General features: G+C 46.5%; 1 protein-coding gene across 6 annotated transcripts in view; it reads right to left on the minus strand.

The window, feature by feature from the left end:
• The window catches only part of PRDM16 (PR/SET domain 16), a 341,803-nt gene that overhangs the window by 42,441 nt on the left and 272,503 nt on the right, over positions 1 to 26,859 (minus strand). For 5 of the 6 annotated variants that reach the window (XM_075773536.1, XM_075773534.1, XM_075773535.1 and 2 more), the window contains 2 exons: positions 9,773 to 9,907; positions 860 to 962 (listed from right to left, as the gene is read on the minus strand). In XM_075773536.1, the coding sequence (XP_075629651.1) occupies positions 860 to 962; positions 9,773 to 9,907 (238 nt within the window). Of the gene's footprint in view, positions 1 to 859; positions 963 to 2,869; positions 3,098 to 9,772; positions 9,908 to 26,859 lie in introns of those variants that run through there. The other variant, XM_075773538.1, reaches the window with a different exon arrangement.

Raw genomic sequence — 26,859 nt, forward strand, 5'->3', positions numbered from 1 at the left:
GAATTTCACATAGCACCGTTCTGGAGTAGGAAGAGAGTCCAAAAATCTCAGCGCATTGCTCCTTGCACTGGCTTACTAGAAAACACTCGCTTCACCTGGAAAGCATCACGGTCTGTTAGGTAGTCTGTGTGATGATTGAACTTCAGTAATTAACAGCGGGCTATTTAGAGGAAAATGGTTATGCTAATATAGGAAGAAGTAAGACACAGGCTGTCAGGCTGCTCCACACGCAATACACAGTTAAGGAACGTTCTCCCTCGGGGAGCCTGTTTGAGCGATGCCCCTTGTCCAGCAACACCAACTCGCTGCAAGGCAGGAGAGACATCACAGTATTAAAAATGTGACCTTTCCTTTAAAAACAATCATTCTTTTGGCCTTCACTGCATCATTTCAGGGTTTCAGAGGCATCTATATTCTAGCAATAATAAATCTAGCGAGGACTCTTCCATCCTCTGCCCGGATCCCCCTTTTCCATGTGATCTGAAGTTCTAAAGACCAGTGTTTCGCGAGCACTGGAGTGCTTTGGCCCATTTTTATTACTCCCAAAGAAACACGGTAACCCTGGGAATGAAAAGGCACCTCCAATCATATTCAAACCCACAACATTGCTCAGAGCGAAGCAGCAAATCAACCTGTTGCGTGCCTGGAGGTTAATAAAACTTTGCTTGCTATCATTGCCTGAGACAGCTACTCTCAGCAGAGAAAAGAGTGAAAACAAGCATAAAATATTAACAGGTACAGAAGGGGCAGGTACCAGGGCAGGTTTTTGTCCCAGTTCAGCGCTAACGGAGGTTCTCAACATTCCTAGTTTGCTGGTGAGAGGTGCAAAAAGGTCCTATCTAACAAACCGAGGCCTTACCTTCCATGCTGGGCGCCATGTTCCCAAGTGAATAACCACCTTCCTTCAAATACACCAAGAGCTCTTCTCCTGGCTCAATTTCTTTAATAACTTTATAATAGATCTGGGAATCAGAAACAAAAATTGAGAGACACGTTAAATATGCAAAGACTTGCATTTTACATTTTAACCAATAACTCAAATTATTCCAGCTAATAGGGGAGGCTGTCACTTGATTTGTGTGATAATTGCTACTGAGAGCTCTTTTTTCCTGCCTTTATTTTACTCTATGTGTGTCAGCGTTTCATGCAGCTTGGACAATAAAGCAGTATTTACGGTAACAGCCTCTCGTTCAAATTACACAAAATCTTCCCATTGTTTTCCCTACCTCCTATAAGCTCAGTGTGTTTCTTATAGCGAAGGGAAGATTAAACTGATGGAATCTATGCATTTCAGTCTCTGCTTCTCTAAGCCAAGATTGGCCTGATAATTAGAGATCCGAATTAGCATATCTTCATGGAATCATTCTGTAGATTTTCTGAGATATTCTCTCACCTAGAGCCTGAGGATCTGACCCTGAAGACAAGATCTGAACCGGTCCAGGTGAACAGTTTGTCCCCATTCAGAGTCCCCGTGTCCCCAGAGAACCTGGACCTTCCGAAATGCACTGAGTACGGTGCTGGCCCCCTACACATCTCTGTCAGTGCACTGGGGAATGGAAACAGCCTTCAGACCACGGCAGAGACCACATACCAGCTGTACGCCCCGCTCACGTTGCCATTTAACGTGGGTAGAACGTGATTTAAAGGATACCTGGCCTTACACAGCTTTCCTGAACCAAAATTAATTTTCCCACTCCAAGGATGCATTTCTTAGAAAATATTACAAGAAAGAAATCCCCTTTATCCGAGGTGCAACAAAGTGTAACATTGCATGGCCTCGACACAGCAGCTAGCCTGTCACCACACACTCATCTGCACTGTTCTACCCCCAGAGCAAACAGAAACCAGGGCGGTACACCCAGCGACAACCGCGTTACATGCGAGCGGACCCCAACGGCCTCATTGTCTCTCTGCAAAATGGCAGAGTTCGTGGGGAGGAAGAGTGTGCTGATAGCGGCTCATTCATATTGGCAGGCAGAGAGCTCGCCGTAACGATGGGTGACTAAATCTGTCTTTGTATTTGCGGGCTGCTCACGGGCGCTATAGAGCACGGTGGGGCAGGTCTGGGCCTGGAGAGCGAGCTCGGTAACGTCACCGGGAGGGCATCTCGGGAAACCTCCGAAAGGAAACCCACCAAAAAGAGCAGCAGCAGGAAATCAACAGCGGGATGGGAGTTTGCGTGCCCGACAAAGAGGATCAGAACTACACGAAATCGAAGAAACTCAGTGTCTTCCATATGTTTTCCAAATTTTTGCAGTATGCTGGACCCTGTCCTCTTCTAACAATAATACTGTGAAAATTCAAGAGGTAGTAGTTATCAACTGCAAAGTTTTATTAGCTCTGCCTTTAACAGCAATGCACGAAATTCTTTTTCAGGGTATCAACTACAATTTACCCAGAACGATTCCCTGAAGCAGCTGCGACTTGGTCTCTGCCAATCTACCGTTTATGGGGAACGAAGACACAAAACTCTTAAATGCCTGCGTGGGCTGCAGCAATAGCATCATGATGATGCGTTTGTCTTCCCAGAGCCTCCTTCCTTCCTTCGCACGGAAGCGTGAGGCCTTGGAAGCCGCATGGCTCCCAGCCCCGGCAGCAGGTGCCCGGGCTCCTCCCTGACTCGCCCGCTCCGTCCCAAGAGCCGACGCTGCCAAGGTTTGCACGGCGAAGCGGCATCGCTCCCCGGAGCTGCCTCGCTCCGTTCGGCGGGTACAGAAGGATCCAGTTACTGCTCAGAACTTTTCCTCCGGATTGAGTTCAAGAGAACTCCCAACAGATTAATAATCTGCGTTGCAAGCAAACACAAAAATAGCCATTTACTACCAGCCAGTAAACTGTCCCAGACGCTCTGTCGCTAAGGCGTACACACCCGCACGTCTCTAAGAAGTGCTGTTGTGTCCCCAGTGCCCGCAGCGGTCCCGCTCCGGGAGAACGAGCTCCCGACGCCTCTCCCGGGGGGCGGGCAGGCGCTGCGCAGCCCCGAGCCGAGCGCTGCCCGGTGCCCGCCGCGCCCCGCTCCGCTCCGGCAGGGAAGGGCGAGGGCTCTTCCGAAGGCGGCCAGCCCCGGCAGCGCCCGCCGGCCGCACGGGCACTCCCGCCTTTCCCCGGCAACGACCGAGCAAAACTTGCCCGCGGCGCGCACTCCCGCAGCTGCCGGCGCGACGCCACTCGCAGGCGGCCCGGGCAGCCGCGGAGAAGGCGGCGGGGGGGGGGGGGGGGGGGGTGTCCCGCTGCCCGCGGCGGGAGCGGGGCCGTCGCGGCGGGAGCCCGGCCCGGCCCCGGGAGCGCGGCCCCCTCCGCCCCAGCAGGGGGGCAGGCTCCGCCCGCCCACGGCCCCGCGCCCGCCGCCCTCCCGCCCGCGGGGTCCCCGCCGGCCCGGCCCGGCCGCGGCAGCCCCACAGCCGCAGCCCGACACCCGCGGGGCCGCCGGGGCCGGGCGGAGCGGGCCGGGCCGGGCCGGGCCGGGCCGGGCCAGCCAGGGACGCGGGCCGGTACGGAGCGAGCGGGCCGGGCCGGAGCGCGGGTCGCAGCCCGGAGAAGGACGGGGACGCCTGACCTGTTCGCTCCGGGCGAGGCCCTCGCTGCACCTCCGGGGCGCGGCCAGCGCCGTCCCGCGGCCCCTCCGGCGGCAGAAGCCTTCCCCCGCGGGCGGCCCGGCGGCGCGGACGCCCCCCCGATCCGCGGAAAGGGAAGTTGGGGCTGGAGCCGGCGGCCCCGGGCCGGGTGTGCTGCGGCTGCCTGCGCGGCGGTGCCCGGGAGGCGGGAAGGGCTGGCCGGAGCGGTGATCGCCATCGCAAACCCGAGGCACCGCAGCCCCCGCTTTTCGCAGGGCGGCCTTTGAAAAATCCTTTTGGCAAAGCAAGATCGGCGCCCTGCGTTTGATTTTGCCAGTTGCCTCCGTTTGTCCTCTCCTAAGCGTGCTCCAAACCTCCCCGCAACTTCGTCTGCAAATTAACTGAAATACTTACTATCTTGTGTGCAGACAGATTAATGTTGCCCAACAGAAAAGGCCGTGAGATGTCTTTCTGAGAGTTTCAAACCGGCAGCAGTGACGTGGTCACGGACCCAAACGTTCAAGAAGAGAAAAGAAATCTAACTGCTTGTGATTTACAAGGTGTCCCAAACTGCACAGAAACCCATCCTTGCGCTTGCCGGGATCCTTAGCGTAATTTTCATCACAGTTTCCCACTAGTTAGTACCCAACCCTTCCACTGAAGGTGCCTCCATCCTCAGCCTGCATGTCATCCAGCCCACAGACAATCAGAAAAAGGCAACTGGTGCAGCTGGAAGGATCCCAGGATCTCGCTGTGCAGTGCGTTGGGATCCTCTGCTGAAAAATCCCGAGCAGCGCAAAGCAGACAGCAAGAGATTTGCTTTCCAAAAGACTGCACTTAACTGTTTTACACGAATCGGATAGTTAATTTCTATGGATTCCACTGCAAACTACAAGTGGTATAAATTTCTGCTTTTTGTCATTATTTTTTCCACTTGCACTTCAACTCTCTTTCCTGCCTGCTTGTTCAACAAGAAAAGCCTTTCCCAGGACCAAACCACACTGAGTTTAATGACAAACCTGCCTGAAAAAAAAAAAATTTAAAAAAGATAGACTAAGAATAAACCCAGATCTTAGGGCTTGACTCGGTAAAACAGAACTCAGAATATGCAGTCTCTTCCAGCTAGCTAAGAGAAAAAAGAAAAGAACCCAAAATAGCTATTAACAGACATTTCTCTTTCAGCTAGTAACCCAAAACCCAATCAGCACTAAAATACAAACCACGATCTAAAAGGTGCACTTACTTCATAGACAGATTCACAGATTTTACACTGGAAAAATCCTTCAGAATTACAACACTAAATGGCCAGCACTGCCACTCTATCACAACCTTCAACTCCTGTACTCCTGTTTGTTCTCAGAACAAAGTAGCTTCTTGTATATAAAACCAGGTCTGTTGCAGTCTTTCAAGAAATATCGTACGAGCTTCATTAACGATTAGGGAAAAGCTGGATTCTGCTGGAGTCACATTAATTTCATCAAACATTTCATTATAATAATTAACTTCATCTTGCAATCATGCTACTGATGCTCTGAATTAATTAAAACTACTGCTGTGTTTCCTTTCCTTTTTTATTTGTTGTGCACCGAAAAAGATCAGATTTACTAATCCGTCAGAATGTTTACATTCACAAATCATTTATGTTCATAATTTATATTGAAATTCCACACACTATCCCTTCTTATTTCTCACAACATAAATGTGCATCCCCTAATTACCAGCCAGTTCTATTTAACACAAAAGAGTTAACATTACAACTAGGTTTTGGGTAACACACTCACGGACGATTGAAAATACTACATTTCTTGATTTTTATCAAAATTGTTCTAGGTGTGGGGCACTAAAGGAAGAAGAAGAAAAAAAAAGGAAAGTAAAAAAACCCCAGAGGAATCCTTTTGCAGTCTGTGCTCGACATACAGATCTGCTCTGTGACTGCTTCTGTGGACGTAAACTCGGTGTAACAGAAAGCTGGCCCCGGCTATAACGTTTTGCACCGTATAACCAAGCAATTTGGTCTGATCACTGGAAGTATCGATAATGCAGAACCACAACACACAATCACATTCTGAGGCTGATCTCACTCGGAGCGGAGCACAAAGTAATCAAAGCTGTGCATCTTTGCTCTGAGAAAAAGTGTTCTCGAGACAGACGCAGCTCAGAAACAATGCGGTCATTGTGAGAGTGTTTCCAGGATCAAGGCAATAGATGGAGATGAAACACGTCGAGTGAGAAAAGCACGTCCAAGCGTTACCTCGGTATTTAAGTACCTTTCCTAAGACACAGCACTGTTTACCTGCTGTAGGAGTTCTGCCTACTATTTATCTTCGCCTCGTTGCAGCAACACGTTTGTACGTAGGGAAAAAGGAGCACTAGAGAACCGAGACAGCTGCAGCGTTTACCTAAAGATCAAAACACACACCCACTAATTGCATCAGTGTGCAGCGGAAGTGATGGACAAAGACAATTCAAAATGAGCTAAAAAGCGGTTGCTTTACGTCCTCGTCTTGCAAATAGTTAACCGTTCTGGAAATCCAATGGAACAACAAGGCAAATATTTCTGCCTACCGTTCGTCTAGGACAACTGTCAGACCCATACACACAGCTAGCTGGCTCGAGGAGGGGCGAGCAGGGCGAAGTTTGGCCTCCTCTATTTCTAGCCAGAACGGGGCTGCACATTTTGCTTTTGTTCAGATGTTTTCCTCCTCTGGAGTAGCCTTCCCTTTGTTTCAGCTAAGCCACATTGCTTTTTGTTTCCTCTTTTTAAGGCATTGTAAAACATACCTAGGAATCCTGAACAGAGTCGCAGAATATGTATGTAAAATACATATAAAATATCTCTATTATACACACACACGCACACACATATAATACTGGCTTATTAAACAGAGATCAGATTTTTTTCCTGTTAGTCCTTTTTTCACATATATATACACACACACACACACACACACACACACAAACAAAAGCAGCGAGCCCATGGCTATTATATTTATTACATATACTCTGTTTAGCATTACAGCCTCCTGAATAAGAACAGCTAAACTGCTGAAGTGTTTGCCCCGTGAAGGCAGCAGTAGCAACATGAACAAATAAAACAGAAGTCAAGTACCATTTTCCAGATGCATTTAGCAAATAATATCATTTTTCTACCATTCTTTTCCAGTCCTGCTTTAGAAACACAATTATCTCAGTCAATCAAGGATCTTCTGTTCTTTTCAAATACCTATCAAGTAAGAATAAATACAAAGAAAACTGGCTAACATTATTTTATATTTGAAAATTGGTTTCACAATTGAAAAATAGTTAATGAAATGTCTCTACTAATCTCTTTCTAAATAGCAGCGTTCTAATCTGTAAATTGGAAAAAAACCCAACATACAGAGGTCCAGATTCAGCTGTCAGTTACTTCACTAAACATCCAGGAAAATTCTCTGTACATTCCTGGGAATGTTCCCAAGTTACAGGAGTGTGAAGAAGAACAGAATGTGGCTGGGGGGGGAGGCGCACAGGACCATCTCCCCATGTAAACATGTTTCTTTTTTTCCTGAAAATCAAATAGGTTTAGTTAAAAGCTTGTTCTGTCTCTTATCATCACAATGCTGCTTAGTTATTTTGTAGGTACTCTTTTATTGCAAAAGCTTTGCTTTTCATTAGGTACTGACAAACACACCCCAAATTTTGCATGCCTACTGAACAGGAATGACAAAGCCTTTCTCCTATTTTTTGAGTCCCTCTTATGGAAGAAAATATACCCTGCTAGCAACACGAAACTAAATAAAGTTAAAGCCAGCAGCGTTAAGAGATAGCACTACGTAGAAATCAGCAATGCTTAGTCACTCTGAAAATTTATAATGTGTTTCCGGCTTTAGGAGTCACTCGTAAGGGCCCGAGATCTCTCCTTTCTCACCCCCAGGGTGCTCAGCACACCAGCACCCGGCAGAATCTCCCCTTGAACGAACCGTGCGTGGGGTTTTGTGCACAAGAAACAAAGTCTGAACTCAATGCAAATTTAGTTTTCTAAATACATCCCACAGGGAAAATGAGGGGATTCATTTTTAAAGCATACAACGGCCCTGGCCACAACCGCACGCTTCGGTGAGGAATCCAGCCCGATGCCCTTGACTTCAGGGAAGCAATCACATGAACAACACTGCTCACACTCAGAGGATCTGTGACACACGCCCCACCCCCTCCCTTTTATTAATATGGAACTCACACTGACATCAGCTAAAAAAAAAAAAAGTAATGAAGTGTAAAAACATTTTGTACCCTCCCACGAGGTCTAACTACAGGATCTTTGAAAATGCACACCGCTTGGGCTTTGGTATTTAGTGGCCCAGTGTTTCCTAGGACCAGGATGAAGAACTTGATTTTGCAATCTAGTAATTTCATTTTGAGTGCCTAAGAGTTCAAACACAGGGGCTCCTTACTTTGACTTTACTCCTCCCTGCTAAAGCATCCAGTGCCTCTAGTTATCAATCACCATCATCTGCTCCTTTTTCACAGGACTTTTGCCTTCCCACCAGCTGGCCTGGCCTAAGACTCTTCAATCTTTCAGGAAAGGCGGCTGAGGGGGAGAAAACATTTTGCTTTGCTACTGTTTCATCATATTCGGCACCTTTTTATTTTCTTCCTCCTGAAGAAGAAGGTGCTACCCACCCCTTTTATGTGACTTTTAGTAACTATATTTATTAAGCAGGTGTTAAAGAGTGGTCATCACGGAGAAAAAATAAAGAAAAGACGACGACCGCGTATGATAAACAGCTGTTCTCTCCAATCGGATTGCTGCATGTGCTAAAACTACGCGAACCAAAAATCTCCAGATGAGGGACAAGGACAGAAGGGCACGCAGTGGACTAAGCTTAGAATAAAACATGATACAGCCTTCAGGTTTCTGGCAGATTTTGTGTATATATATGTGGTCCTTAATCTAAGCATTTATAAGAACCTGGGAAAGGCCAGCAGCCTACAAGTGACATTTTAAAAAGAAGAGATGTGTATTCATGTAAAAAAAAATCCTGTATCTACTCAGTTTCTTTCTGAAGTCCATGATTTTTTAAAGAAACCCAAATTCAAAAGATTTGGTTTTTCTCTTCTTTCAATATTTGTGCTTTTCTACTGCTGCTGGTAAAAACCGTCGGTAAAAGCTTCACCGCCCTTTTGCAAGGATGAATGCTGGGCAAAGAGTCATCTGTGCAGGCCGTTGAGCAGAACTGCACCGGTAAGAAGTGAACATATCTAGCTGGGCAAAGCTGTAGTTACACGCCAAGCGCTGGAAAGTTTTACATAGCGTATGCAGTCGCATCGGTCCTGTTCCATCTTCCATGAGCCCCAAAAGGTATCCCTCAGTCTAACGGTTTGTGGTCAGAGCAGCTGCAGGATGCACACAAGGGAACCAGGTCAGTCGCAGACTCCTGCAAACGAGTATTTTCTGTGCAGAATGGAGGTCGGTAAAGACCTAAGTAACAGGTGAGGGAAACCGTAATGGCCCCTAAGATATTTACCCTGTCATTCGGCGAAACTGAGACGCGGGAGCAGCCCTGTGTGTCTCACAGAAAGCGCCGAGCAGCTCGCGGTGTAAGACAAGGAGTTGATGATAAATGTTGGCTCTTGGTTAGAAGGCTCCTTGTTGTAAGAGCACTTGTGAGTAGTGGTGAGTGGGCACTGAAGCAATCAGCAGCTCATTTTAACTGAGCAGGCTGAAATTTAGCGCTTTGTGCCTCAAACTCTTCTAGATTGCTTAAATCATGAACATTTGTAATATTTTTGTATATTTTTCCCTGCATCCAAAGTTAAGTTATTTAACAGCATTTTAAAACAGGAACTAAGTTCACAAAGTGGGCTGACAGTGAGCTACTCTCATTTTACATGAACTGGCTTACTTCAGATTGACTCGAGCCGCCCGTCAGCTAGAGGTTTCTAAATGTTTTTGTTAGAAGTGTATTTTTCCACCCTCAGCTCATTTTTGTGTGCATCAAAAGATGCCTCCTGTTTGCTAACTGGTAATAACAGCATCCTCCCCACCACACAAGGAGTCAGGGCCTGGCGTAAGTTTTACATCATTTTAGGGGCATCGCAGCGGAGCTGCTGCACGGATGAATCCCTCAGTCGCTTCCGTTCAGTGCTGCCGCGATAGAGTGTCCTCCGGCCAGCCCGCCCCAGGATCTGTTGAAGTGGTGAGGTGAGCACAGCAACCTAGTAATTGCCAAAGTCATTACCTGGTCATTAACGTGACACACGGCGAGGTTCTGTTCGTCGCAGGAACAGGCCACGCGGATGTACTTCAGCCAGTTCCCAGCTCCGCTCTGGCTAGCATCAATACAGAATTTCTCATTTCCCAGGTCATCAGCAATCTGTAGAAGAAGAGAAGAAGAAATACGTGGGTCGTCTGATATCAAAGGATAGCTACAGAAAGAGGAAAGAAAGGAGAATTATTTGCAACGCAGGATTCCAAACAAGAAATAGCAAGGAGAAAGCTGCACGGTATATACAACTAATAGACGTATGACAAGATTAAATCAGCTCTTAGGCACAGTCTGGTTCCTGGTTAGCAGAACCTCCAAGGACATACATCAGCGTTGTCCATGAGTAACAGGCTGAGAATTACAACCGTTATGGAGACAAACACATGGGTCTAGTACTCGCACCAGCTTAAGCAATCAAAGCAGATAACTTCTCTAAACTGTATTGATTTTAATGACAAGGCCCTTAAACTGCTCATCTTCACATTATCTATCTTATCCTTTCATGCAAGATCATTATAAATAAAAAAATACATTCTTTTTTTTGAGTAAATTTTCAAAACAGGTCACTTTCCACAGGGCTGTGAAATCGTATTTTTAAAAATGCTATAGCAAATGATGCCTCCGTTTATGTAACTACAGCACTAGAAATTCACTGACACTAGAGGGTCTGCGTGGCTGAAGGTGAGACAAGATTTATCTAGGGTGTAAAAGAGGAATCCTTCCAAATAAAAACCCTCAGAAGTCCAGGTGTGAAAAAAAGGGTTAATTAAAGGGTTGTGGTCTGAAGAAAACCGCTGTTTTACCAGGAAGACACTTCGCACTTTCTCTTTCTTAAGACAGTAAAGTAAGTTTGATGACATAGAAACAGAAAAGATGCGCTCAGCATTCCGTACCAACATTTGGGGAGATCCATTTTGCAACCCACCCAAGCAAGCATATTTTAAAAATTACACAGGACACCACCAAAATAAGGAAAAGCCCTTTGAGTCCAAAGGACGGCAAGACTATATGCTGCTCGTAAGTGGGCCTCCTTATTACAGAAATTCCTTTTTTCCTTAGACTTAGATTTCCCTCTACCCCTACCAGACCCTGTGTCATTGCAAATTACTTCAGTCATCAAAAGCTCTTAACATGCTTTTACTAGCAATTAATTCTCTCAAAATCTCATGGGATACGATAATACTTTCCCATCTATTTCAAGACAGAGAAAGAAGAAAAGGTAGGAACAAAGGAAACGAAAAATTAAACCACAGCAAAGACAGCAACAAATCAAGCGTCAGGTCAGGCTGAGAAAGCCCGGAGCGACGCTGTCGGCCGAGACTCTCGCTCCACAGCTCCAAACACGCGCGGAGCGGCAGGACCATGCAGCATCGGCTCTGCGACCCTTCCGCACCAGCCCGGGCTGGCCATGGCCCTGCACCATCGCCGGGAAAGCTCCCACCTCCGCACTGGTCCCAGTAGCCATACCCTGGCCCCTCGCTTCCAGCACTAACCCTTTTTTGTCAAGCTGCATGTATTAAAATGGACGAAGGGAAAATCACGCCATTAGCATTTGGCTTCTTCTTTCCTAATCAAAAGATGGCACTGAAGCTTCCGTGAAATACTGCATTTTCTCCCAGAATAGGTGGTTGGTTGGGACAGAACTGGTGAGAAACAACCCTCCCTGTGTCCAGTTTCTTAATCCCCTGCTTGGGAATACTCTAGCAGTCCCTTACCAATTAGACTTCAGTGGATTTAGCTAAACGGATAGGCTCTGTCTCTAATAACAGTAAAGCGCAGAAGATCAACGAGCTGCATTAGAATAACGCACAAAAGTATTTTAAACAAAAATTATGCACCCAAACTGTCCTTTAGTTTTATAACACACTTGTGAGGGATTCTTAATAAACTCACTTTAGAGCTCAAGAAATAAGACAGAGGTGGACCCTCAACACCTGGACTACTCTTGCGTGTTCCTGCGTTTTCAGGTTGTGGGTCCCCTCCGGTTCCCGGAGCAGAGCCCCACCTGCCACGGGCGGTGTTGTCCCAAAAGTGGGCTCGTTTCCCCGGTGTGCAGCACGCCAATACACACCCAGAGCAGAGGTATCTGATTGATTTCATGTCTGCGCAGAGATGGGCGCGAGGTGGTAATTCCACAAAGCTGGCACACCACATGCAGAACCTACCAGGTATTTATCTCGTTACAGGATTAGAAAAACTGACTAAATTTATGTTAATTGGTTATTAATTACCGCATCCTCTCCTACTGGTGAAGCATCTTTAAATTAACATGCGTGCTCCTTGAGGGGGGGTGGGGGGTGTGATTTGCATAGTCCTTTAATTGGGTGGGTGGTCGCCAACTCCCCCAGCCGCCTGTCCCCTCCCCAGTTCCTGCCGATTTTTGTGGATTTGGGGCCTCTCTGGCCATCCCCCAGCTCTGGGCCCTTCTGGGGCAGGATGTTTCCTTTTATCAGTTCTTCAGCTCTTCTTCAAGGATACTCTTTAGCAAAGCATGCTTTTTATCAGTGCTTGGGCTCTTCTTCAAAGGTATAGTTGTTAGCAAAGCAACTAGTGTGCATTTAACCCTAAATTAAACAGTGGCTAAGCACTAACCCAAACACATTCCTGTCCCTGTAAAGTGGAAAATTCTGCTTTATAGATATCAGCACAGCTCTGCAGATCAGACTCCCAGGTCTCAAGTTGGGCATTCAGACCAAGATAATGAGGCACATGCAATTAGTGGCCACTTCAGGCAAGTTTGGCTTCAATGACTTCCTCACAGGAGATGCGGTGACAGAGTTTAGTTTTCAATTCAACTGTCTTGGCCAAGAAACATCATCCTTCCTCTTGGATTAAAACCCTGCCTCGTTCATGCCTCACATTCCAGTGTCCCGCATAAATAAAAGAGGAGCTGCACAGGCAGCGTCCTTTGCCACGCTGCCCCAGGTCATTTCTAGAGATTCAGTAAACGACAGGGAGCTCCCCCGTCCAAACCAATACGTAATTCACAAGTCAAAAACTGCATTGCAAGGCATTTTCTGCTGGCGATCCTGTTAAAATCATATTAGGAAACTTGGCTTGATGTGAGCTAATTCTCAGTCATTCATTTCATTTTTGTCTTGTTCGGTTTGTTTTTAAAGCAAACTCTAACAGCAGCAATCTCTCCTCGTGTTTCTACACGTCGTGCACGTGGCTCAGCGCTGCAGCAGGTTTCACGCTGCACCACAGCAAGCCCGGCAGCCGTGCGGGCACGACGGCAGCAGCGAGTCCCCGTCCCCTCAGCAGCTGCCGGGCTCTCTGCCCTCAAGTCTCAGACACTCGTGGAGGAGAAGGTAAATGATGTACGTTCGGGCACTCAAGAGGACTGCAGGGCAGCAAACACAAATCTTTTGCCCATTTCCACAAATTTCACCTCATGCCGCCTAGTCAATCCCAAATTATCCAGCCCAACCTCTGAACCTCAGTCCCAACCATTTTGCCAGGCAGCCGTTAACTTTCAGGACTCAGATTTTGTCTCCAAATCCCTGGTTCCTTGCCCAGCAACCCAAGAATCTTTTCCCCGTCTTGCCCCAATACACATTCCCGAGCCTGCAAACCTCCGCTCTCACATCCTCAGTGCCTGTCCCCTTGCCAGGACAAGCCTCGGTCCCCGCTCCTCCGGCAGCGCGTCTCTCTCCTCCCTCCTTCCCACCTCCGCTGTACCCGGCACCGGTCTCCCCACCTGCAAAGCCCTGGCCTGCTCCCCACGCACTCCTCCATCCCCCCAGCCCCGCCGGGTCAGTGGTGCTCAATCCCATCACTTCTCATCACTCACCGGTTCAACAATTCCACCCCAGCCTGCGGTGAACGTGGAAAACTGTACACTTGCAGTTAACCCTCCATCTGCCAGAACACGCCAGGACTGCCATGGTTAGGTCTCGTGCCACGGTTAGGTCTCGTGCCACGGTTAGGTTGATGTGAAACCCCAGTCAGGAACCATCAATTTATATCAAATGTTAAATACACATATGAATCAAATCGAGGACGTATCGCACGCAAAGGGATTTTGGGAGTGTATTTGCGTGTTTTAACTGGAGATATTCCCCTCAAAATTGGTTGCATTTATTCAGGGACCTGAAGTTTTTAAAAGAACCACCTGGAGTTGCCAACTTTACTCTTCAGGCATCGGGAGGGGAGGTGAGACCCCAGCAAAACCCGGCTCTTCCCTACCTAGACTCTTTCTCAATAGCTGGTACTTTCTAGATGCCCTTGTTCACCTCCCCTTGAGCTCTACTCGTAATAGCAACAGCCTGATACAGGGCGGCAACATCACCCAAAGCCAATTTAAGGTAGTTTGGACTTTGCAAGAAAAAAAACAACGAAAAATGCGTTCTTAATGTGGGTTGAAAAACTCTATTGAGTTTACTCAAGCTAAAATAACAATAACTTCTGGTTTATCTCAGGGCACCTCTTGGAACATGGAGGCTGACTAAAGCTGTTGACTGTTGAGATGAAAGCACTTGTCTTGGCCTCACTGACCGCAAATGAGCTAACGAAGAGGACTATTCAAGCCAGCACCTTGTGGGGCAGGTGGAGGGACACACCTAGACAGAAAGTGGTAACAGGTCCCACGGAAATTGTTTGGAAAACAAAACTGAGATGAATTGTCAATGTTTACCTGTTGACTTGAAGCCACTCAACAGTTTGGGTGTACAGCATATAGCTTTTAATGGTTTGAACAAGAAGCAGCCCACTAATCTCCCACTACCATTAATTTATACAGCAGCAATCAGTGAAATTAAATCACCCTGGGAACGCAATGCAGCAAACACCAGGACTACACAAACAGTCTATTTTATTTCATAGCTGTATCTTACAGATACCCTCTTTCATATTCTAGAATTGTTTGGTTGAAGACACTCCGATAGCTCTGGGAAAACCCAGAATTCAGCTCAAATTCACCAACTGTTTTGCAGAGCCCCTGCACAAGGCTCAAGAGCTCTGCTTCAGAACAAGGTCCTGGCTTAGCTAGAAATCACCTGAAACTCTATGGTTTTATCTGAGCGGAGCTTTCAAACCCAAACAGGGGGGTGTGAAATCTCACAGATCAAAATGAGAAAAAAATAGGTTGTATGAAACCCTGAGAACTGAAGCCCCCGTCTTTCACACACATTCATTCTGCTCCATAAATAGAACAAGGCACCACGAAGCAAGGCTCAGCAGCGCCACTGAGCACTATTTTGCATATTACTATTCCTTATCGAACGGTACGATTCTGCTGTTATCAATAAGGAACCTTTGAAATCAGAACAGCTGGAAAACAAATGTTATGGAGGTAGAAGAGAGCGGACCGAGCGTTACCAGCAATACAGCTGTTAAACAGCAATAAGTTATCACTTGCCAGCTGAACCACAGTGAAGCAATTATATGAGTTCTCCTATCCATTACATACATTAGCAAAAGGCATTCCTTTTAACTGGGGAATTTCCTAAGATTTTTGCTAACACATTTTTTCCTTTGCAATTGCAGCGGGCTGGAAGCAGGCGGGCAGCATGCTGATGAGAGGCTGCAGTTCAAGCGGAAGCGCTGTCATTGCACGTGAGCAGATGCAGATGCACGTGAGCAGAGACCCTAGGACCCTAGGACAGTAATCGTGGCTGCGCAGCGTGCAGCACGTGGACCCGGCCGGTTCTGGGAAGAACTGCACAACCTGCGAGCAACTGAAACACGCCAGACAAGGAGGAGTATCACTCAGTCGTCACGTCCCTGAACCATGGAAGCATCGCTATCCGGCGGCACATCAAGGCAGGAAACACCGAGCCTGTAATTAAGCCACTGAAGAGGGAGTCAAGACATGCGGGGCCGAGTTCTCGACCTCTCTAAGTGTCTTCCTCGAGTGACATCCCTCCCTTCGCGTGCGGACGGCACCTGCCACCGAGGGCCAGAGAGCTGCCCTTCCACTGCCGCCCGCGCTGCAGGCACGGAAACAGAAACACGTTCCAAACTGCACGGTTTGGGTGTGCTACCTTGCACGCACACCAGACACCTGACTCTGACTCGCACTTCTGCCACGTGCCGCACTTCCACTCGCTCACTGATCCTGAGGAAGGAACGTTCATCAGGAATGAGTAAAAATCAATCACAATAGGATGTAATGATGTGAACAGATTACTAGCAAAGTTGTTTAGAATGGCTGGTCTACAGCTTCACTTGGTCTACAGTTTTACTTGGTGTAAACCCCTGTAAGTCTAGATTTATCTAGCTCTCTGATTCTCAAGGAACATTATCTGCCTGATTCATAATAGCTTTTTTTGCTGTGTGCCCACAATCCAGGAGTAAATGAAGGTAAGTATTGGTTAAACTATTAGTTGTTTAGTCCCTGGCAGTTAGGTATTCATTAGATACTTGCAATTTATCACAGGTACAAAAATAAAAGCAAGACACTATCTACAAGAACACAGGCTAGTCTTATAAATCCCGCCTTTGAATGACAATTTTTCCATAAAAATATCAGTATTTGCAAACACATAGTATACGCCTTTCCCCTACAGCTGAAGTAAGAAATACAGATAATATCTCCAAGGCTGGCAAACACCTTCAATGTTAATTTACTAGGATGCTTCAATATTTGTCTAACAAAGTGTCAAACTGTCTGGAAAGGATTTTTCTCAGACTCGGTGAGAAGCCGTACGCGCAATCACCTGATGATACGAAGGGCTGCAGGACCGCTTACAGAGTAGGGGCATTCTTGAGGGAGTCCAGCTCTTTGTGGTTGACACCTCTAAATAAAGATCAGGTTCACACACTCATGCTCTTTTTTGATGTTCTATATGAAAGCTGTATCACAAATTTAAAAACACTGAGAAATCCAATAGTAAACACAAATTACTATCTGCAGTAGGTATTTTTTGCTCTGTCAAATGTACACACACAGAATAATATTCTGTCTTCCCCCCACCTTAAAAAACTGTGGAAAAACAAACTGGAACTTTTACATCTTCTTCCAGTTTAGATCAGAAGGAAATCAGAAGTTTCTTCTGGTGAAATTCTTCAAACCAACTTACAAGTCATTGTCAGTAAAAAAAAAGATTTTCTGTTTGAAGGCTTGCTTTTGGAATGCACATAAATCATTCAGTTTTATATGTTTTTTAGGAGAAGCATGACCAGCACTAAGAGATAACTGATGCTCTGAAGAAGACCAAATAGGGAAAGAAAAGGGAGGCAAACAGTATTATATTTACAGGTAAATTAAAGATAGCAAATGGAAGCACAGAGGGATTCATCCCGCAGCAGACTGCTGGAAGGCTCAATTCACCACAGCCACCTGACTTGGGATGTACTCATCAAACCAGTCATATCTAGCTCTATTATGGCAACTGGTTATTCACAGTTAAGACCAAAACTAAGTTCATCTCTATCAAGGACTAATCAGTAACTTGAATCATAAGACCATTCATCCAGAGATATCCCTGTTTTCCTGGACAGGTGAAGGCTGACATCAGATAAAACAGCAAAAAAAAAGATGCCACAGGAAGAGAAAATCCAACAGAAAATCCCGTGTTATTAGCAGGAATATGACTTAGTGGAATTGAAATTTGATAGTTGTACTTCTGCTTGCTCTTCGTGCTCAGGCTAGCTCTGAAATCAGTGAGGTAGCAGAGAGGTATCTGATGGATAATTCAGCTTAGACATTAAAAAAAAGTTATCAGAGGAAAAGAAGAGGGGGAAAAAAAGGGGGAAGGGAGGAAAAGAGAAAAGAAATTTATAATTAGCACCTGGCAATATTTTTGCAAGTCTAAAACCATTACTGCATCCAGCTCTGGGGGCCCCAGTACAGGAGAGACATGGAGCTGTTGGAGCGAGTCCAGAGGAGGCCACAAAGTTGATCGGAGGGATGGAGCACCTCTCCTACGAGGACAGGCTGAGAGAGTTGGGATTGTTCAGCCTGGAGAAAAGGCGGCTCCGGGGAGATCTAATTGCGGCTTACCAGTTTCTGAAGAGGCCTGCCCGAAAGATGATGAGGGACTGTTCATCAGGGAGTGCAGTGACAGGACAAGGGGTAATGGCCTTAAGCTGAAGGAGGGTTGATTTAGATTAGATGTTAGAAAGAAATTCTTTACTGTTAGAGTGGTGAGGTACTGGCACAGGTTGCCCAGAGAGGTTGTGGATGCCCCATCCCTGGAAGTGTTTAAGACCAGGTTGGATGAAGCTTTGGGCAACATGGTCTAGTGGAGGGTGTCCCTGCCCATGGCAGGGGGGTTGGAACTAGATGATCTTTGAGGTCCCTTCCAACCCAAACCATTCTATGATTCTATGATATTCCAGTTGTTTCAGGACAACGCACTTTACCTTCTTGATTATCTAAGGTCTGAACTGCGGCATCACTGCCCCACAAAGCTGCGTTCAGTGCAGGAACGCATTCTGTCTGCCTTACCTTTTCCCCGAGTTCAACTACAGGCGGTCAGGGACAGCCATGTGCACTTGTAGATCTGTTGGAAAAGTAAGCTTTCATCTGGATTGCAGCCTGTGGGCATTCCCATAAAGTTAATTATTGTGGGAGCACTTCCTTTGCCTCATCTCCCTCTGATCAATCTTCCACTGTATCCCACCCACCCCATCGTGGATTTCTCACTGCTTTTTTTTTCATTGAACATGCCAAAAACTAACTTCACCTTTTTTCCCTCTGCTGCAGATGGTGAGTTCAGCATATACTTTTATTTCTTAACCCAAGGCACCTCCCATCATTTTGTCTTCAAATCCAACAGTTCATCAAGTATTCTCAACTCCACTCCCCTTCCTTGCCGGTAACAGTGCCGTGATTTTGTCTCACAGAGATGTTTGCTGTCTTTTCCCAGAACACTATCTTTCCCCCACGCCAAAGTCCCCATCCTTCTCCCCTTCAGTCTACCCGGATAAAACAAATGTACCTTCATGTTCACTTGGATTGCAGGGGTTTAAACTGGCCCGTTGCAGAGACACGACTTCTGGATCCAGACCCAGAACGCTGGCTGTGGTTGTGGTTCAGACTCATCTCTATCCAGCCAAAAGGAAATTGTTGTCATGTTCCAGGACTCACTTTGCAGCTTCATCTGCTGTCTGCTGAACAGCGTTCAGGATTTGAATCCAAAAGGCTCATTGATCTTGCAAAGGCTCTGTTTCATAATTTATTAACATCAGAAATGCTGAGTTATGAAGCAAAAGTTATGGAAAAATTCTCTTGAACGTTTACAATTTTTTTTGCACATCATTTGAGGTTTCCTGCTTCTCTAATTTGTGGGCTCTCTGTTGGGTTGTTTCTTTCACGTTTTAATGGGCAGCGTCCAACATTTGGCCTCCGCAGAGGTGTGCTGTAGGACTGGAATGCCTGGGGATCTGTCGTCAGTTAGCTTAATGGATTCCTAGTGTGCATGAAGAAACGAAGCAACCATGAGTTTGCCATCAGTGACCCAGCGTCCTGTTGCTATAACATCCCTCCCCAGAAGCCGAAAGTGTAATAAACCTTCTCATCCCATAGTTGCAGGATCTGCCTTTGACAGTTTGGCTGATGTACGCATTTTATTTGGCAGGAGTTAGAGGGAGATTTTTTCCTTTTTTTTCCTTTTTGCTTTAATGACCCACAAGCTGATTTAGAGCAATAAACTGTTGCCATGAAGTTTTGTTGTGTTTCTTTTAAATAAAGGAGAGGGAGGGACTGCTACAATTTACGACTTTCAGAAGTAACTGAAACAGAAAGTCCATTCTTGCCACAAAATGAAGAGAGAAGGACCTCATCCAGAGAAACACCTCTGTCAATGTGCAGACATGAAGCCTAGATGAACTCATAAATTCAGCACTCTGCCTGCAATTAAGCAGGCTTCCTGGTGATTTGACAAAGAGTTAATGAGAAACGTGTCAGACAAGAACAGGTCATAGCACTGAAAACCGATGGGAAGAGCAGCTGAGCCAAACCCCACTTGTTTGCTGCCCCCAGCTCAGGCCACAGGAAAAGCTCTAAGTACCTTCAGCGAGAACAATTTTTCTCTGCACAAATTCCTTGTCCAAACGTAACGCCATCCAGCACAGCCTGGAGTCAGCTCCCCATCCCACAAATGTCAGATGATAAGGAGAGAGAATGCCATTCCCTGAAAGCCTCAACCTGTGCTTCAACTTCGGTGGGTGCAGTAGAGCTACTCAGGCCCTCGTCTTCCAAACGCTCGTGCATGCCCACGGGTCGCGTGGACACGTGTGGTCCTGCAGACTCCAGGCTCCAGTTCTAAGTGCTATTAAATGAATGCAGGATCAGAGAAGTTAATTCATCTGCGACTGACTTTCCAGCTCCGTGAACTGGCTGCGTGGCTGTCCTCAGAAGCGTCCTCAGCACCCACGTTCGCTCCTGTTTGCGAGCAGACTCAGCTTTTCAGCAGGACGGCTGGGCGCACAGAAACCATGGGCTCTGTGACAAAAGCCCAGCGTATCCAAACGTCGGGAAAGCTCAGAGGAGAGGAAAAGAAATCCTTACGGATCTCCTCCTGTCAAACAAGCATGTTGCTGTCTCGCCAGTACTGAGACAGAGCCGGGAGAACCACGGGCGTGAGGCAACCCAGTTGGACTGCACCGGGGCCGGCGGGATCTGCGATGCTGGGCTGGGGCAGGAGTGACCGGTGCTGAGCCCGGTGCTGCTGCTGGCTCATGGGAGGCAGCTGCACCGCTGCAGCCGATGGGAGAGAGACCGATTTGGGTTTTTAAAAGAATGAATGTTTTTGAACTTTCACTCCCACTCAAGCCACACGTCTGGAGTGGAAATTTTCCACTGGTGTATGCGTTTCTGAGTCTGCTGTTGTGCTACTGTATTATCTGGTTTCATGAAGGATCTGAAGGAAAAATATCAGCAAGCTCTAGGGAAGGCTGTTACCGAGACATACTTTTGTCACGGAAAAATAACCTTCTCATTCTTTCTTCCACCACATCTAAAGAACACGAGAAATCACATGAAATAAGGCTGTTTTCTACCAAAACGTTCTGTTCACTTTCCAAAGCAGAGGAGTCTGGATAGCTCACACAAGCTTTGTAAGCGAAGCTGAATTTCTTGGGCATATTTGAATCCAACTGAGCCTTTTGAAGGTCTGCCCATTATTAACTGCTATTCTCTTAAGTACCAGCAGAAAACAGTCAGCGAATATTTCCTAGTCACTTAGCTTTGAATGAGGATAAAAAGTCTGCAAAATTGCAGTGTCATCGATGTGTCTTTCAAGCACAAGATTCATTCCAGCTGAACGTACATCAGACCTGACTGCAAATACAAAGCCTCGCAGGAGAAACCAATAGCAGCAATAATTATATAGCATACCATCTACAGAGCTCGTTAAATATGATCTCCATGAAAGCATCTCCTGCTCTACAGAGCAGCTTGATGCAACAGGCATGGCAGTGTTTCAGATGCTGTACTGATTACACGGCAGAGCAAGTTCTGTGCAAAGAGGAGAAGCTGAGAATTCTTGAGAAAAATCAACACCGGTGCTGCTTTCCCCCTCCTGTACATATCACTCCTTATATTCTTGCTTCAGAGCTGTAGTTTTGCTACCCTAAAGACAACCCTGAATAACACAGGATGTCAAAGAAGGTGCTGGCAACACCAACTCCTGTTGATGCATGAAACCAATTCCACCCCCTTGTATTTCTCTCCCACCCTCATTCTCTTTGAGGGCATTCAGCTAAGCTTGCACAGCAACGTCTAATCACCACACAGAAAAACATAGAGTAAAAATGTCAAAACAGAAGATGACTTTCGAGATGATGGCAGGCATTTATCTCAACAAAAGCTCATTTTTCACTAGTAACGTAATTCATACCACACTGATTTAAACAGTAAACCATAAAAAATTATGCTTGAATTAAATCACAGGGTTGCCTCAGATATTGTACACACAAGTCAAGAAAGGGATTTCCAGTTCTTCGTAATGTACGCACACACAAACTTTGAAGTTTTCCTCCCCCGAACAAGTTCAAGCCATCACACTTTTGTGTTCTGCTTCATTTTGCCTCATTTTAAAAAACAGTAATTAGTAAAGTTCTAAAAGCTTAATAGACGAAAAATAAATGAGAACTGGAGAGAAGTCTTGATATGATAAACAAAAGACAGAGACTACTTGCGGGCAGATGAGGCTTTAGAGATTCAGGACGTTTCATTTCACTCAGGAAGAGGGAGCAGAAATGAAGTACAGCAGTGCTGAACTTCCAGCGCTGTTCCAAGGGATTAAACCAGACACGATTCGCTAGCGTCTTACAGCTTCTGCGGAGATACAAAATGCTTTAGGGTACGATTAGCCTGGTACTATTTCAAAAGGAAGATGCTGTGCTAAAGTGGCTCTCTCGACTGACAGAGTGCCAATTAGCCAAGGGGAAGGAAGACCAGAGCAGCACTCCTGGCAAAAGGGAGCAAACGCAGGCGCAGAAGCGAACAGAACCTTATTGTAGGGAGAGGGGAATGATTTCTGGTGGCGATTTCTCCAGGAGTCCTCTTACCACTTGAGACACAGCTCCCCAAACAGCTCTCCTCAGCCTGTTTCCCCAGCGCTCCGGCTGAATGAGCTTTGCTGTTTTTCAAAAGCGAACAAGTCCCATAATCCAGCCAAAGGCATTGCAGAGCCGGACGCGTAGGGCTTCTTCCTAAATTTCCCTAAACGGTACACCGGTCTGTACAGGGCAAAAACCGGAGCACCCCCAGCCCTGGTGCAGTGTGGAGGTTTACGACTCCGGTGTGCTCACTAAGCAAAACATCTGGCTCAACATGACTTTGAACTGATTTGTAAGACTTCAAACCTTGGCCTCACTGCTCTACAAGTTCATTACAGGCATCTCGACGACGCTCAGCCTTGGGGAATTCTGGCACTTTTAGCAGCCATGCATGCCTTTTGGAAATGGTAGGTGTTGTCTACAAACCTCTGATTCCTCGTGCAAAAGTGCCAAAGACACAGGAAGGTGCCCAAGGAGGTCCAACTGCTCTCCTCCTGATCGCTTCTCCTCATCGCCTGCCCAGTGTTTGCGATCCCTCGGCTGAGTCGAGTGGCACGGTGGCAATGCCAGTTCCACCCAGGTCTTTGATTAGAAATATTCACTTATGTGCTGCTGAGGACCAAAAATGAATGATTCTCTGCAAAAGTCACGACGAGCCACTTCTGACTGAGCTACGTGACCACTACAACACCCCCAGGTACAGGGCAACCTGTGCTGTACAAAGCAGCTAATTTTTGCAAACTCTGCAAATCAGGGCCCCAAAATCACAGTTGTCTCTAAAATTTGTGAGATGATAAAAATGCTGACGGATTCCTTGTGCTTTCTTTTCGGTTTCTGGGTCTGTTGTCTGTAATTGATTCACCTTGGGGTTCCCCCGTGCCCAGCAATTAAGAAACCTGTGGCCTGTACTAATCGCTTGTTTCCAGAAACTGGGGCTTTACACTGAACATTAAAAGTGGCAAGACATGCATCATCTGTTACGATGAAACCCAAGAAATTGGCTCCTTCTCCTTATTCATACTCAAAAGGTGCTACTGCTCTAACAAAAACGCAGCGGACCTTAAAAATAAATTCTGATCAGCTTCTTTAGGTGCGTTTTGGGTGTTTCACTAGATCAGTACGTACGGACATTACTGCCGCTTGTTTTAAATCATTTCTTATTACTGCAACTTTATTTTAATAACGTTTTGGGAATGGACTTGTGGAACACCACTAACATGTAGACCTCTTCAGCGTGATTTATTGAAAGCACTGAGTGCCAAAACCATTTGCCGCATTTTACACTCTGGCCAAAAAAGTAGCAGAGACTTCAAATGCCCATTCATACTGCTAATATCAATTACAAAATACCAGCCTTTTTACAGCGTTAGCAAAGTCCACCAAAGGATCTAGCATGATTCACGTGAAATAACATTGTCTTACGGCCTCTGGCGAGCCTCTTCCTCGGGAAGAATTTGGACAGTCATCTGACAGTCCTGGCAGCTCCACTCCCCCTGCAACCCCCTTGCTCTCAGATTATCCTTGATCGTTAATAATATACGAAACAAATTATAACATCAATTATCCAGATACCCCAGGGAAAGGTGAATGAGTTCAGAGAGCTGTGGTTCTTGAAATAGCAGTATTTTCCATTTAATTAATAGATTTGGGGATATACGGCCCAAGTTCAAGTAACAGGAAGATGCAGATAAGTGATGTCCAGATAATTAAGCCCATGTCCTGTGGTATATTTGATGGATACAACCTCTGTGTCTCACTCCCTAAAACTGAGAGAATTATTCTTAAAGCTTGATGTCTGGAGTCATTCTGCCACTTGGTTTTGGTGGTTGGGCCACGTTTTGAATCCCTCAGCATATCATAAATCAAAGTTTTTGTCAGGGAATTAAAATTACCGGGAATCTAAAGTAAAGAGAATCAAAATTACTGGCAAGGTAGGCTATAAGCAATGCACCAAGACCGAGCTGTCGAATATCTGGAGAGGTAGGAAAGGACGTGAGGTTTTATTCTGTACGCGACTGGTGCCAGTTGCATCCATGCAGTGACAAACACCGTGTTGGCCTCACTTCTATCTTCGCCCATAGCTTCTGTCTCATGAGCAGAAGCATCTGTGCATGAGCTCCCTGCCTTAGGTACCACTTAAACAAGGCTCAGGTTGGTCATGACCAACATGTCCTACCACACGGTAGCTAGATACAGCTGTGGAAAGAAGGGCAGCACATCCCAAGAGCTGCCAAAGAGGCGGTTCAGAGTAGCAAAGCAATCAAGGGAAGGCAAGTCCTAAGTAAGATGGCTATCATGCTCTTCCAGCACAAAATTTATCAGCAATGATATGCCTAATACAGAGGATTATTATCCCTCCTAACTTTTCATGTCAGCATATAAAACGGCAATCAAGCTGTCTAGGAATATTCATCTGGAAGTGTATGCTTTTCCACATATTAGTTTTAAATGCCCTGAATTTACAGGCCCAAAGGGTGCACGTTACCGTAACTTTAACCATGACCTTACACTTTCAGAACAGAGATTTTAGAAAAGTAAAAAAAAAAAAAAAAAGAAAAAAAAAAAGAAACCCTCAAGCAAAGCAAGGCACTACCCTCCCCCCGAGCTGACAGCACTGTGAGCCCAGCTGCACCAAGGTTTCATTTACACAGGAAACCCCCCCAAAGGTGCCACAATCGTACAAGGAAGCACGGTCCCTGCAACCTTTCTTATCAGAAATGAGTAAGGCAGCTGCTTTGCAGGCTATTCTCATGCTCTTTAGAAGGTGTGAAATAGATGAGTTTGTGAACTGGGTTGGCACTGAGAAAAAGAATGAAAGGATATTAGAGGTTTCCCTCCTGAACAACGCAGCTGATCAAAACAGGAACAGCAGACCCCTGTTTAAAGAGCTTTGAAAACAAAGAGCCATCTCACACCAAGCCAAAGAGAAATTTTCTCTTGATGTAGTAACAACATACTGCTCACATCTCATAAAGCTGAAATGTGTGATTTCTTTATAGTTGATATTTACCGAAAACATTACCAAAAGGAGGTGCAAAAATGAGGCGCTGAAGCCTGTGCGCCCGTTCCACAGCAGCACCGGAGGCTCCCACCCTGCTGAGCTACATCCTGCATCAAAGCTGCCTATTGATTTATTTTAAAAATATATACCAACGAGATGGCAAGAGACCTTCCCAGCACAAAGGCAGAACCGATTCCTCCTGTGAGGTCCGGTTCTTGACTTGCTCCCCCGGGATGCTCAGGTAGCGTGGGAGCGGCAGGTCCCAGGGGCTGTGACGGCAGAGCCAGCCGGCCACAGCACGACATGCTGCCCGTCGGCACAAACCTGCGGGGGCCCCGGGGGGCTCAGGGACGGGCTGGGAAGGAGAGCCGACAATCGGTTGCTCACCGTGCCCAAGGAGGACAGCTACCCAGTTTGGGAGACCAGGGGTTAGGGAGGCAGTTCCTCGGTTAAAGCCTCCTCTCTGCTTTGGGCTTAGAGAAGCATCCAGGCGTATTCCGTCCCTTTGCCTTGCAGCACAGGGATATTTGCTGAATAATGAGAGTGAGGTAAGGAAAGCAGGTCCTCAGAGCACTTCCAGCTTCTAGAGAATCTGCTCCTGGGCTAGTTTGCCTCCCGAGGGAGATGAGGATTGCTCGTATGCTCTACATCTTGAAGGAGACCTTCTTCAATTTGTAATTCTTATGCACGGTTCATCTTCAATCCAAGCATCACTAAAATGAGAACTGGGGACACCAGGGTGGACATCTTTGCCTCAACTGGTTTTTTTCTGCACCAGAAAAAAAGTTTTTGGAGTCGATTCTTATCTGAAGATATAAATGTTTTTACAGAAGGGGAGCCACCCCCTGACAGCTACCCACAAGTTAGCATCATTCTTACTCAACAGATACACAGAAACAAAATGAACAAAGTAATTTTCCTTCAAATTTACACAGTGAATATAGTCACTCTGCCCTCTAACACAATTACTCAAACTGCAAAGGAATTCTGGGGTGCTCATTTTGCACCAAAATCTCAGAACCAATAATATTCCTGCTAGGTGAACAGTCTGACCTCCAGAGGAGGGTGATAAACCTGTTCAGATATACTGCAGGTGCAGGACATCTGAAGGTGAGAGGCGTCGGGGTCAACACCAGGCGACCCACAAACTATTTGCCAGCCCAGTGGCAGAGCACACACGTCCTGCAGGAAGAGTGCCCTAACAATGAAGGTGTGCAAGGCGGGAGGCTGGGCTGGCACTACCCGCACACTGCATCTCTCACGTGTTTGAGACACCGTGACATCCCCGAGCTGATGGTGTTTCTATTTCTGAAGTGCTCCGAGTGGTGCTACAGAACCCCGGTACTGCGATATGCTGGATCGTCTGGTCCATGCCCTGCCAGAAGAGGATTATTCTCTGCAATACAGTCACCAGTCCTTTTTCCAAGAGCCTCTTAAACGGCTCCACTGCTCTGGGGGAGGCAAAGGAACCACAGTCCAGCTCCGCTGCCCGGTTCTACCCCATTACTACTGCTTGTTAGTTCTTGCACCAGGCACAGGGAACCTTGGTATGAGCCCACGTTTTGTTCTGCCATTTGCTAGAAGGAGAAATGACATGCACAGTTCTTGG

The sequence above is a fragment of the Balearica regulorum genome, chromosome 21 (genome assembly GCF_011004875.1).
Source record: "Balearica regulorum gibbericeps isolate bBalReg1 chromosome 21, bBalReg1.pri, whole genome shotgun sequence".
In the NCBI taxonomy this organism is placed as follows: domain Eukaryota; kingdom Metazoa; phylum Chordata; class Aves; order Gruiformes; family Gruidae; genus Balearica; species Balearica regulorum.